This window comes from Nicotiana attenuata, chromosome 10, assembly GCF_001879085.1.
Source record: "Nicotiana attenuata strain UT chromosome 10, NIATTr2, whole genome shotgun sequence".
Lineage (NCBI taxonomy): Eukaryota > Viridiplantae > Streptophyta > Magnoliopsida > Solanales > Solanaceae > Nicotiana > Nicotiana attenuata.
The window spans coordinates 21,612,400-21,626,503 of record NC_031998.1 but is presented as its reverse complement, the minus strand read 5'-3'; the positions used below and the strand labels follow the sequence as shown (position 1 = coordinate 21,626,503).

General features: G+C 38.1%; 1 protein-coding gene across 2 annotated transcripts in view; it reads left to right on the top strand.

Moving 5' to 3' along the window:
- LOC109233137 (regulatory-associated protein of TOR 1-like) overlaps positions 701–14,104 on the top strand; it is a 17,449-nt gene continuing 4,045 nt past the window's right edge. Inside the window, exons 1-17 of one of the 2 annotated variants that reach the window (XM_019398914.1) lie at positions 701–1,435; positions 4,761–4,863; positions 6,799–6,881; positions 6,961–7,119; positions 7,197–7,313; positions 7,451–7,611; positions 8,213–8,367; positions 8,455–8,599; positions 8,677–8,755; positions 8,861–8,962; positions 10,260–10,343; positions 10,434–10,544; positions 11,322–11,675; positions 11,768–11,957; positions 12,593–13,189; positions 13,297–13,617; positions 13,775–13,895. In XM_019398914.1, the coding sequence (XP_019254459.1) occupies positions 1,100–1,435; positions 4,761–4,863; positions 6,799–6,881; positions 6,961–7,119; positions 7,197–7,313; positions 7,451–7,611; positions 8,213–8,367; positions 8,455–8,599; positions 8,677–8,755; positions 8,861–8,962; positions 10,260–10,343; positions 10,434–10,544; positions 11,322–11,675; positions 11,768–11,957; positions 12,593–13,189; positions 13,297–13,617; positions 13,775–13,895 (3,218 nt within the window). In that variant the 5' untranslated portion in view covers positions 701–1,099. Of the gene's footprint in view, positions 1,436–4,760; positions 4,864–6,798; positions 6,882–6,960; positions 7,120–7,196; positions 7,314–7,450; positions 7,612–8,212; positions 8,368–8,454; positions 8,600–8,676; positions 8,756–8,860; positions 8,963–10,259; positions 10,344–10,433; positions 10,545–11,321; positions 11,676–11,767; positions 11,958–12,592; positions 13,190–13,296; positions 13,618–13,771; positions 13,896–14,104 lie in introns of both variants that reach the window. The other variant, XM_019398913.1, reaches the window with a different exon arrangement.

The window sequence follows — 14,104 nt, the reverse complement described above, 5'->3', positions numbered from 1 at the left end:
GAATGCAAATGCTTAAGGATGTGAAGTGATGCTCTCATGAGGGGGAGTTAATACGCGTTGTACTCTTTTTCCCTTACAAGATTTTGTCCCATTGGGTTTTTCTTGCAAGGTTTTTAACGAGGCAACCAAAAGGCGTATTATTAGATATGTGTACTCTTTTTCCTTTTCTAGGATTTTTTTTCCCATTGGGTTTTCTTTTAGTTAAGGTTTTAACGAGACACATTATCTGTTGAATAGACATTCAAGGGGGAGTGTTATAAATAGAGTTCTATTTATGGTGAATGTCTATATTTAAAGAGATTCTAGAGTTTATTACTTGGTGGTTAAGTCACCCTCTCCCTATAAATAGAGGTTCTATTCCATTGTAATTCATCCAAAATCAATAATAATTCTCTCCCTTTACTTTTCTCTGCAATACTCTTCTTCTTCTTTTATTGTTTTATAACAGATTTGGACTATTATTATTATCACGAATTCATGCTAATTTGTGATGAGATTGATAAAAACTTTTCATTTCTAATAAAAAATAAAAAATGAGACAGCCAGTCACACCTTAGTCGACAAGTGAAATGGTACATTGTGTATATACGCTTGTACTCGACTCTGTAAATTTTTCCCTTTTGGTATATTTTGTCAAATTGCTTACTTTTTCTTATTTTTTATTTATTTATTATTATACTACAAAACTACAACTCTATTCTCTCTCTCTCTCTCTCTCTCTCTCTCTGTTTTCTCGTTTTGTTGCTTCAACAGCCGCACTGTCCTTCTTCTTCGTTCTTCTTCTTCTTCTGCAAAATCACCAGCATCTTCTTCTAGGGTTTCTTCTAGGGTTTTCCAGAAGCTTCTCGAAGCTGGATTCTCCTTCCTTCCTTGTTCCCTTCTCTCTCCATCGCTTTTTCACCGGTTCGATTAATCCCCAAAATACCCTCATTTTTATTGTGAATTATCATTTATCGGATAAAAACGGTAACTTTATACTTTCTTGGTATCTGAATCGATCTGTGTTATGAGTTTTACTCCAAAATCTGTTCGATTAGGGCAAGGTTAGGGCAAACTTACACGATTTAAAGGTTTTTGATTGTTGATAGTGTGATTTTGAATGGCATTGGGGGATTTAATGGCGTCCAGGTTATCGCAATCATCAGCAGCTTTGGATGAATTTGGCAATCATCACGAGGATGAAGCAGAGAGGAGTAGTAACAATGTTAGGGATTTGGATACTACTGCTACTGCTAGTAGCAGTAGCAGCTATGTTGTTGGTGGTGGGGGTGGAGTTGTGGGTGGTGATAATAATGCGATGACAACGACAACGAGTATGGCTTATTTACCGCAGACTATTGTGTTGTGTGAGCTTAGGCATGATGGTTTTGAGGATTGTGTTCCTTCTGGTCCTTCTGATACCGGTTTGGTCTCTAAATGGCGGCCTAGGGACCGTGTAAGTTGTGCCTCTTTTCATTTGTTTATCTCAATGTAGCATGAATTGAGTGGAGCATTTATATTGTTGAATTAATGCGTAGTTGATTGATTGTTTGGTTAATGTAACAAGGAGTGTACATTAGTGTTGCAGTAAAGCATCATACTTGTTTGTTGTTCCTTGATTTGTTAGCTGGTTTTCTTCTGAAAGTTGAATGCTACTATGCAATTGTAAGCTGATAAGACGTGCTTGCTTTGTTTCTCTAGAGTGAACCTTATGCTACATCATTGCCTTATAATTCAAAAAAATTGGAAAAACGTCGATGTCTTATTAAATTGGGTGCCCTGAGGTTTAATCTAATAATAAAAGAAGTTTGTTTCTAACAGCCAGTTGGAAGATGGAGGTTCGAACGAGAGATTCCAGCTTCTGCTCTGTGATCTGCAAGGAAATGTCGGATACTAGATTTAATTTAATGTTTCGTGGTTGACGGTGAAGATTAGTACTGTGTGGGAGCATGAGTGATCATCTGTCATCATTGCAGGAGTATCTACCTTTGTGTATCCAAGTGAAACTGAAGCTTGTTTTCATCTTGGATGTTAAGTTGGGGAGCTAGACATGAGTTTCCATAGAACTAGTTGCTGATTGTGCTCTTTTTTTGATTCTTTTGGCATGAACTAATGTGGAAGATTACTTTTTTCTTACCTCAATTTTGAGCACTTGGAACATGTGGATAGTGTCTCCCAAAATTGCAGGAACATCAGAATCAAGGTTGTTCTGACTAAGACATTAAACATGTAATTCCTTAAAGATTAGGAGGATTGTTATGAGACTAAATGCTTATGTTGGTCTGTTAAAAATTGTCTTCGCTTTCTGTTGAAATGTCATGTTTTGACTTCTAACATAGTAGGATAACAAGGAGTCAATGGGGCTAGAATACTAAGTGGGGAAACTTATTGGGTCATTGTGTGCCTTTTATTTTTCGTGAGTCTCACATTGGTTGAGGAATGAGTTGTGGTCTTCTTATCTGGGCTTGGTAATCCTCCCCTCATGAGCTAGCTTTTGAGGTTTAGTTAGGGCCAATGTCCATTTCCTTCACATGGTATGAGAGCTAGACACATCGCTCCCTGTTGTTGTGTTTCTCAATGTTAGGCCCCTATCTTACGTTATCCAAGCTTCATTTGTCCAATCCTAGGCGTGTGGAAAGGTGTTATGTCCCAGAAGGGAATGAGTTGTGGTCTCCTTCTATAGGGAAATCTTCCCCTCACGGGCTAGCTTTTGCACAATCTTCACAATTTTTAAGCTTTAGAACATTAGACTTCAAGAGGCTTATTAATTGCTGATCACCACTCTACCAGCCTCCTTCCCAAGAGTGATTCCCCTTGTGGGTAATCATTTGGACTTGATGTGTCAATGAAGGCACTTGTTGATTTAATGGGAGGAATTCAGTAGGAAGTTCTTCTGGAAAGTCTGAAAGTAGAGCGTTTGTTTAGAGTACAGTATGTGGTAGAAGACTACTTTCTTGCTATATAAATTGTCTTTTGAGGGATTAATAAAGAAATGCTATCGTTCAATTTGGGACAAAATGGATCATGGATTTTACTGGAAATAGCCCGAAAGAAAACAACACAAGGAAAAACTCATTGGGCTTAATATATTTTAATATCATAAGCAAATATTAGATGCAAGCACCAAGGCTGTCGCTTAGCGGGAAGTGAGTGAAAATCATGGAAAAACACGATTTAAACCCAAGCAGAGACAAAAAAACCAAGTGATTTCTTTCTATATGTCAGAGCCTTAATATCTTTTGATGGTAGGTAGCAGGTACCTAGTAATATCGTCAAAGTGTCTGCAAGCTTGCTGAGACAATAACATTATCTTGTGTTATTAAAAGCTAATCGCTTTGTCGCGTAAAAGCAATGAAGCAACGTCTCGTGAGGGGTTATCGCGTCATAGGTGAAGCTATCGCTTCAGAGATATGTGCGCTTCAAACAAGGATCGGCAAATTGATCCATCAAACGAAAAGGGGTCGGTTCTTTGAATATCAACTTTGCAATTGTGCCCTTTACTTTAATGGAGTGTACACTTCACTTCTTGCTTTCGCTTCAAGCTCCTAGGACCTTGTCGCTTCTTTTGCGCTTTTTGCTTTTAAAAACATTAACATCATAAAAAAAAGCTAGTGTTAAATTGCTATATTGAGTGACACGGATAGCAAGGATTCACATAGCCGAAACAAACTAACTCGGGGTTGAGGCGTAACAGTAGTAATAGTTGTTTTGAGAAGAACAACTACTAGTATGACGCCTCAATAGTAGTATTAGTAGTTGTTGTATCATAAGCAAAAATTAAACAACAATTGCTGTCGAAGTCCTCACACAATTGACTTTGTGAGGTCCTTTTTTAGTGTTAATCTAGATTTTTAAAATGAAATGAACTATTGTTTGAAGAAGTAATTATCCAGTTATGCCCCTCCCATAACCAAATTAAAATGACTTTGTGAGGTCCTTTTTTAGTGTTAATCTAGATATTTAAGATGCAATGAACTATAGTTTGAAGATGTAAGTATTCCTTTATGCTCCTTCAGTAACTAAAATAACATGCATTATCAAAAGAAAATAACTACAATGAAATGCATAATAGCATAGAGATAATACAAGCATTAGGATGAAATCTGTAAATTTTAGGTATACTTGAGTTTACAATAAAAAGTGCCATAACCTACATTCTGAACTAATATTGCCTTTTCTTAAGCAACTAAAACATTTCATTAATTGTTAGGATAAAGAAAAGGGAGTATGGTAAATAAATACCATGTTGGCATAAAAAATATGTGCATATGAGTATAGGACTGCACTACAGTCATCCACAATATTCTTTAATTTGTGAAAGGTATTACCTCCCTTATCTGAATTGAGATTAGCTAGACGAGAAGCGGAGGCTATTACGGACCAAATTTCATTCCAGGCACTATGATGAAGTGTGTTCCCTTCAATAATCTTTTCTGAATGGTGTACCATGGTGCTCTAGCGTTATTGGTATCCAGATGAGATTGTTTTCTTCTTTGCAGAAAGAGACAGCTTAGTGCTGGCTGATTGAAACAGCAGTTTTGCAAAAAAGTCCAAAAAAGAGTTTGGATTCATCAAATGCTTGATAATTTTTTTTCTAGTTGTTGCTTGTTACTTAATATTTAAAGTATTCATTGACAGATGTAATGCTTGATGACCAACGTGCTTCAACTGTATTTTACAATCTCACTAGTATAACTTGCATTTGGAACTTACCCTCCACGCAGTAAACACACCCAATGTTTTACCTTGTTGTCCATCTTAGCATGCTAAATTTTCTGCAGATGAAGACGGGATGTGTTGCCCTTGTTTTGTGTTTAAACATCAGCGTTGATCCACCTGATGTAATAAAGATATCTCCTTGTGCTCGAATGGAGTGTTGGGTTGGTATGTTTCTCCTCCTCCTCCTCCTCCTCCTCCTCCTCCTCCTTCTACTTCTTCTTCTTCTTCTTCTTCTTGTAATATAACCAGCTACTGCTCTTTTTGCTAATATTTTGTTTTAATGAATATACTTTATTTCATTCTATTTACATTTTGTAATTTTCAGCAATACCTTTTATATCCTGAAGGATGATTGTCCATGATGATTGACCATAATATTCCCTTTTCCCCTAAGAAAAATAATCTCAGTGGTAAATTTGTTTTAAAGTGAGACCCTGCTCTTCTAAAGGATTATAGCTTTTCAATCTTCTTACTTGCATTGTGATAGAGATATTTGCTGAAAGGACTTGGACTATAGATACAACTTCTCAAGAATTAGCTATTGGTAAAGTGTACAAAGGCGACTTGAATTTGATATGTTCCAGGAGGATTTGTTAGGAAAGCAACCTGGACTTTCAGGATAGACTTCTCATGAAGCCTAGGAAGTTCATTGCTCAAAGTTTCCTTTTGTTCCTTGATAACAAACCGTATTAAACTTGATGGTAGGATCTCCACTCTCGTAGAAACTTTAAATTCATAAGGGCAATATATCTAACTCATGTAGAACCTCAGTTAAAGCACTCCTTATCCAAACCAAAAACAAAGAAGAGAGAACCTCAGTTAAACTTCTTTAAAATCTGGGTAATTCTATTAATACCAGGGGGGGAGGGGGGGAGTCTGCATAAAGGATGTGACATGCCATCAAGAATGTCTGCTTTTCCAGTAGAGATTCTTCTGTCAGCAATAGTAGAATATGTCATGGATGCAACCAATTTATAGATCCTTCTGAAACCTCATCTTTCTTTGAAATTTATCCAGGCTTTAGAACTGTTTCGTGACATTTGGCTTTGAAAGATAAGCAGAAACCTCCAGTGCTGGTGGGAGGTAGTAGGTACCCGTGGAATTAGTCGAGGTGCATGTAAGCTGGCCCGGACACCACTGTTATAAATAAAAAATACACCATAATTTCAGATGAAGATGTCGTATCAGTGATTCAGAGAAGTACCATTTTGATAAGTAAGATCCATAGGAACAGTCCCTCAAGCAGCTCCGCTTACATCGGGAAATTTCAAAACTACCTAATCTAGGCTTCTCCTAGTAAGGGTTTGCTTCCCCTGGCTGACATAATTCAACGTTAGTCTGTCTTAAAATGTGCTTTGTCCCTATGACATACTTCGATCGAGTAGATTTCGGGCATTGTTAGCATTCTGAGTCTAACAGAGATGAAGACCTCGAGCTGAGTCGCTGGTCGATTTCGCTCAGAGAAAAAGGTAAGGAAGAAAGAGAACAGAGTACCTGGATTTTCGTTCCTAGTCTTGTAACTTTCTGCCTTTTCTTTCGTTTTCCTGCATCTTCTGCTTCAGTTTGTCTTCCTTGTCTTCTCAATGCGTCTCCGTCTTTCCGTCTTCTTTGCTTTGTTCAAAGCATTTGCCAGACTTTAACTGGATCCAGTAAGAATCTCTTATTGGCATCAGCTTCATGTCTCATGGTAGGGGTAAATGAAGGATCTGTTTTTGGTAAGTAAGTGAAGCAGCCACTAATACTTGCATTAGGCTAGGTTGATTACATCACACCCCTAGGCGTGCGGCCCTTCCCCGGACCCTGCGTGAATGCGGGATGCTTTGTGCACCGGGCTGCCCTTTTTTTCCAGAACTTCAAATTAAATAAAAACAATTGATGACGGTTCTTCTTGGCGGAGTCTGTTTTACTTGAAGGAATGTGGATGTTTTTATCTCAGCAAATTTCATTGTGCAGGTATCATATTCTCTGAGGGGTTATAAGATATAATTTGATAACTAGGCTGTCTTTTTTTGCTTTCCAGCTTAATTTTCTAAGGTTAGTGCTTGAAATTCTTCAATAGACTAGTATTACTAATGGTATTTATTACTGCTTGTTTTACAGATCCATTTTCGATGGCACCTCAAAAAGCACTTGAAACAATTGGGAGAACTTTGAACCAACAATACGAGAGGTGGCAACCTCGGGTAAGAAAATGTTTTTGCCACTAATTTGATGGTGAATGAGTAGTTATAATGACAAAACATTGTATGTAACCATATGCAGGCTAAGTATAAGATTTCCTTGGATCCTACTGTTGATGAAGTCAAGAAACTTTGCACAACTTGTCGAAAGTATGCCAAGTCAGAACGAGTTCTTTTCCATTATAATGGACATGGTGTACCTAAACCTACAGCCAATGGTGAAATTTGGCTATTTAATAAGGTTTACTTTCTTACCCAGATTGCTTTCTCAGGGCTGTGGGTGATATTTGTCTTTTCTTATTTGGGTGTTTGTTTTAGAGTTATACGCAGTATATCCCTTTGCCAATCAGCGACTTGGATTCCTGGTTGAAGACACCATCGATCTATGTGTTTGACTGCTCTGCTGCTGGGATGATTGTTAATGCCTTCATAGAGGTATACTCTTAATTGCCAGTTTACGTCATGTATGTTGTGTCTTCATAGGAAAAGAAAAATTGTACTTCGTGACGTGGTACTGATCTATCCATTCCTACTGGCCCTCTAATTAGTTTTAATGCATTTTGTTTGATCAGCTTCAGGACTGGACTGCTTCTGGTTCTTCTGGAACTTCTGCAAGGGATTGTATTCTGCTTGCTGCTTGTGAAGCACATGAGACGCTTCCTCAGAGTGCTGAGTTTCCAGCCGATGTATTTACTTCCTGCCTCACCACACCCATCAAAATGGCATTGAGATGGTGACATGCTCTCAACAATTGTTTATGCTTTCTTCTTTTTCCTCTTTCTGCCTCTCTCTTCACTTGTCCAATTCTTCAGTGGAGCAAGCACAGCTGTAATTCTTGGGTGATGGAAAATTAGTATAGTTTCACTTTTCATTTTCACTTTGTGATGTTACATAGTTCCTCTCTTTCCCTCTCCCTCTCCCTCTCACTTTTTTTCTCCTCTTTTGAATTTTTTTTTATAGGTTCGCCTACATGTTCACAGTTAATGATAGCCTCTGTAGCAACAAAAAAAGAAAAAAAAGAAAAAAAAATACACGAAAATAACGGTTACCTCTCGGGTCAATCTGTTTAATAGGAAATAGATAATGACATCTTAGTGCATTTTCATAATGTTAGTGTTCTAAGAAATGCTTAACTATCTTTTGCTTGCTCGTGTGTGTTGTTACGTCCTTAAACCTAATGTGCTACTTCTCTCTTTTTACATTGATGCATTTGCTTCTGCTAAATAAGTCAATTACTTTTTCCTCGCATTTGTTAAAGTGTGATAGCTACATCTTTTTTCTTGCAAAAATTGCTAGCCATTTAAATCTCACTATCTTGTGTGTTTGGCTTCTAGGTTTTGCACCCGTTCATTGCTCCGAGAGTCGCTTGATTACTCTCTGATTGATAGAATTCCTGGCCGTCAAACTGATCGGAAGACACTTCTGGGCGAACTGAATTGGATTTTTACTGCAGTTACTGACACAATTGCCTGGAATGTTCTGCCGCATGGTAATGGAATAGATTATTTAGATTGATGCAGATATCATGATTTAAGCATGTTAATTTCCTTCTGAAGTATGAGTTCCAAACATGCAGAGCTGTTTCAGAGATTGTTTAGGCAAGATCTATTAGTTGCTAGTTTGTTCAGAAACTTCTTGCTTGCTGAAAGAATCATGCGCTCGGCAAATTGTTCACCGGTTTCATACCCAATGCTACCACCTACTCATCAGCACCATATGTGGTAACTACATTAAATATTTACTCATTACTAAAATTCATATTTACCCTTCTCTCACTTGTGGTCTACATGTATGATAGGGATGCATGGGACATGGCAGCAGAAATCTGTCTTTCACAGCTTCCAACTTTAGTTGAGGATCCCAATGCAGAATTTCAGGTGGGCATATTGCTTTACCATCTGTTTGATATGTATACTCATAATTCCAACTTCCACAAGAATATTATATATAGGACTTACATATTGCCTGTGTTATGTCTTCAGCCAAGTCCATTTTTCACGGAGCAGTTGACAGCTTTTGAAGTATGGCTTGACCATGGATCAAAGGATAAAAAGCCTCCAGAGCAGTTGCCCATAGTGCTACAGGTAGGAAATTTCTCATGGTCCAAATCAAACGAGGAGCTCTCCTTGGTTCTTCTTGCCATCTTGTGGTGACTTTAAGTATATTTTCTGGGATGTAGGTTCCATCCGCCCCGCATCTCCTGTCAACTCCTATGTCTTTAATAATTTGATGAAAAGGTGGGATAAAAATATTAGATACTCCATGCTGTAGTCAAATTCATAAACCATTTGGATCAATAGCTTTTGTTCCATATTTATCAAAAAATTCAAAAAGTTGTTTTTCTTTTTTATTGACTTGATAAAAGCGCTGGCTGCTGTCTCTTCTGTCTTTGATAGAAAATATCAAAGAATGCTTTGGCATGATGCTGTGGAATGCTTGAAGCATCTCCCTGTGTTAGGTTGAGATGTGGGAATGATTTAACTTTTTCCTGTTGGCATTGACTCATTTCTAAGGCCGCCTAATGCTGGTTTAATATTCTTGGCACAACATGTGTTTTCCATTTCTTTCGTAGGCTTCTTTTTATGTGAATATTGAACTTTCTTCTTCCCATGTCCCCTGAAAAGTGGAAGTGATCTATCCATGTCCAGTAGATTAGTGCACTTTTTTTTAATGATTGTGGTGAATCTTACTTTGTATCTACTTAGAAATCAACCGGATGCGAGTTACTAAAGTTTTGGGTTAGCAGCAAAGCTTTTTGTAGTGTCATTGTTGAGGTTAAAGAAATGCATCGTGTCTGTCGGAGCAGATATTGCTGTTGGTATTATTTGCTGGTTGAGCAGAGTTTTCTCATTTGAATTATGAAGTAGGTGTTGATTTACTTAATGTTTGTCCTTGTGACACTAAGTGGGCGTTTGGACATAAGAATTGTAAAATTCCAAGAAAATGGTGAAAAAAATTTTCAAGTGAAAATGGTATTTGAAATTTAGAGTTGTGTTTGGACATGAATATAATTTTGGGTTGTTTTTGAAGTTTTGTAAGTGATTTGAGCGAAAATTTCGAAAAACAGCTTCTTGGAGTTTTTCAAATTTTCGAAAATTTCCAAAATGCATCTTCAAGTGAAAATTGGAAATTTTATGAACAAACGCTGATTTCGGAAAAGAAGTAATTTTTTTTTGGAACAAAAGGAAAAATTTTCTTATGTCCAAACGGGCGCTAAAGATATGTACAGAGAATGATAACTATAGTTCCTCAAATATGAGCTGCTAGTGGTCTTTGCTATTTTGGCTGGTTATATTAGGCTTTCTTTACATTCAGTGGTTTTGCTATCTTCGTGCATTTTTCCCCTTGCATGCCTCTGTAATCAATCTTCTTTGTTATTAGGTGTTACTTAGTCAATGCCACAGGTTCCGTGCACTTGTACTTCTTGGAAGATTTCTCGATATGGGACCTTGGGCTGTAGATCTGGTAAGGTGGCTGCGCGTTTCCTCTTTCTGTAATTGGTTGTGGCATCTACTTTGCGACTAATGTTTAAGCCAACAATTTGCTTCCTTCCAGGCCTTGTCTGTAGGAATATTTCCTTATGTTCTTAAGCTTTTGCAAACCACCACTCCTGAACTTAGACAAATTCTCGTCTTCATCTGGACGAAGATCCTTGCACTAGATAAGGTACATGATTTGGTTGTAATTCATCACTTGTGCTGTCTAATATTTCATTTCCTATGTATTCTATCTTTGTGTTTATTTTTTCTTATACGAAGTTCTCCTTTTCTCTCTTTTTTGTTGTTATTACTACCTAAGAAGCACACTCACCAAAATTTGGCCTTACAATCAAACACCTGCCGACAGTGATGGACTCCATCCATGTCTTGTTGTTTTTTTTTTTGTTTTTTTTTTTTTTATGTTGTGACACTTTGCCATGTTTTTGGAGATCAATAGGACATGAGTTTGTAACTTTTTGTGTTATTTAAACTGTTAAAGTGCTTTTCTTTTGGTGTATAAAGCAGACTTTTGAAAGAACGAGTGATACTTTCTGTGATTAAAATAGACCTAAAATCTCCAGCCTCTTTCACTGAACTAAGCTCCAATTGGAGAGCAAGAAGTGGAGATCTTGCCGCTGATTCCGATAGTTTTGTGTGTTACTGTTTTTTTCCCCCAATATGTCAAACTACTTAGAATAGGTTATATTCTTTATTCTGATTTTACTCAAATTTAGCTACTCTAATTTTGGAGTCTGTTACACCTGTGGGGTATTCTTTTCTGTTTTTGTAAGTTATGATGTCATAAGCTCTTCAGCAAGTAAAAGTGGTTTCTTTTGTCATGCTACCTTACTAAATTTTCTCTCTTTGTCTTAGGTTGTTACCTGTATTTATCCTGTATTAGTTATTTGTTCTGATCTTCTAATTCTGAAACTTATTAGATTATTGTTTTCCTTTGAGTCAACAGTCTTGCCAGGTTGACCTTGTAAAGGATGGAGGACATGCGTATTTCATTAGATTTCTTGACAGTGTGGAGGCTTATCCAGAGCAAAGGGCAATGGCTGCATTTGTTTTGGCAGTCATTGTGGATGGTCACAGACGGGGTCAGGAGGCCTGTACTGAAGCGGGTCTTATACATGTCTGCTTGAAGCATCTTCAGGGATCGACCCCTAATGATGCACAAACTGAACCACTTTTTCTTCAATGGCTGTGCCTTTGTCTGGGAAAACTTTGGGAGGATTTCACAGAGGCACAAGTGCTAGGTTTGCAGGCAGATGCACCAGCAATATTTGCTCCTCTGCTGTCTGAGCCCCAACCTGAGGTTTGTTGTTTAATTTTCTGTTGAGTGGATGCAAGTTGGTCCTCAATTAAATATTTGGATTTTGACTAGTAGTTTAAAATTTATTATTTCAGGTCCGTGCTGCAGCTATATTCGCTCTAGGAACTTTACTCGATGTTGGATTTGTCTCAGCTAGGGATGGTGTTGGAGGGGATGAAGACTGTGATGATGAGGAGAAGGTTAGGACTGAAGTCAGTATAATAAAGAGCCTTCTAAGTGTTGCTTCTGACGGAAGCCCTTTGGTTCGAGCAGAGGTTGCTGTAGGTATGCTGTTGCTGACTGTTCTACCTGAAGAGTGAAGATTGTTCATTTTGATACACTTACGGTGTTTCCACCTTCATTTCCCAATATTTGGTCTTTATTTGCTAGAAGGAAAAATATTTTTAGTTGCACTATTATTTGGAAAGATTTGCCTATAAAGACCTGCCTTTACAGTTCTGTATGATGAGGTGCCTTATGCATGGTATCAGTCCCTATTATGAATTTTGTTTATCTTTCACTTTGATGGTGGAACCTGATGCCAAAAATATCATTCTTTATCATCATGTCACTTCTTTGTTCAAATATCTTTAATTTGCTTTAAAATAGGAGAAAGGAAAAGAAAAAAAATGATATCCATGTCGGAAACTTTACTCTGGTTGTTCAGTTGTATTCTTAGCAGTGCAAGTAGTTCAGCCTGAAAGTTGCTTCATCATGCTTGATGAGTTCTGATTCTTTGGTGCAAAATGCGAGTATCAGCTGCCTTACAATCATGTCTAGTTCTCTGATTTTCCCTCATTAGTCCTTTCTTGATTTTGTGTGTACCCCTATAATATTGTACCTTTTTAGTGTAATCACTGCTATTTACAGAAATTCTAACACTGGTAGGAGTTGGGTTCATGTTCTTTTCATCTTTGCAGCTTTGGCACGTTTTGCCTTTGGGCATAACAAGCACCTGAAGTCAGTCGCCGCTGCATATTGGAAGCCTCAGTCCAATCCCTTGCTAACTTCCTTGCCTTCTTTCGCGGTCAAGAGTTCAGGTAGTGGGTATACAACCCCAACTCACTGTATTCCACATGGAAGTAGAGTTCCGTCTCCTATTCCTCCTTTACTGAGGGTGGGGGGTGACAGTCAGTCCATATCTCGCGATGGGAGAGTCTCGACTAGCAGCCCCCTTGCAACACCCGGCATCATACATGGATCCCCTTTATCTGATGATTCCTCTCAACATTCTGATTCCGGAATCTTGAATGATGCTGTTACCAATGGTGTTGTAAATCATACAAGACCAAGGCCTCTAGACAATGCACTCTATTCTCAGTGTGTACTGGCTATGTGTGCCTTGGCAAAGGATCCGTCACCACGTATTGCAGGTCTTGGCCGGAGAGTCCTTTCCATTATTGGGATTGAACAGGTTGTTGCCAAATCAGTTAAGTCAACCGGTGAATCCACAATAGCTCCAAACACCGGTTATGCTGGATTGGCTCGATCTTCATCTTGGTTTGACATGAATGGAGGTAATTTTAGGGTTTTCATGGAAATTATTGTCCATTTTTTATTATTTTTTATTGAAGTGACTCTGGCCTCATTTAATACCCTTTTTTCTAATATGCTGTTATTGCAGGGCATTTACCTCTGACTTTTAGAACTCCTCCTGTTAGTCCCCCGCGGCCCAGTTACTTAACAGGAATGCGAAGAGTTTGTTCTTTGGAGTTCAGGCCCAACCTAATGCACTCTCAAGACTCAGGATTAGCTGACCCATTGTTGGGTTCTGCTGGAGCTTCAGAACGCAGTTTTCTTCCCCAATCAACCATCTACAACTGGAGTTGTGGCCACTTCTCAAAGCCACTTCTTACTGCAGCTGATGATAGTGAAGAGATGATTGCTAGAAGGGAAGATAAGGAAAAGTTGGCCATTGACCTCATTGCAAAATGCCAACACTCTTGTGAGTGTACTTCAGTTCGCGTGTCTTTCCCTTTTGTATCCATCCCTTCTTTCGCTTGAGTTTGTCATAATTGTTATCATGTAGTCCTTCTCCATTTTTTTAAATACAGAATGAAGTCTAAATTTTAATATGAGCAATGCTTTTTCTGTCTCAGCAGTAAGCAAACTTCACAATCAAATCGCTAGTTGGGATACTAAGTTCGAGACCGGCACCAAAACTGCTTTGCTGCAGCCCTTCTCACCTATCGTTATTGCAGCAGATGAGAGTGAAAGAATCAGGTAGAAGAATCTTATCGAATTACTTTTTCAATATGAAACCCAAAAAAAATAAATCAAAAGGTCAAAAGCCATTATTGCTGTAATATCTTGTTCATTATGTTCTTGAAAATACTGGAAGGTATAGGTTAGTTCAGGTGCTATCTTAGTTGGAGCTGCAATTTCAACTGAGTCTGTCAGTAAACAGTCAATAGCAAGTGGAACTCCCCCCC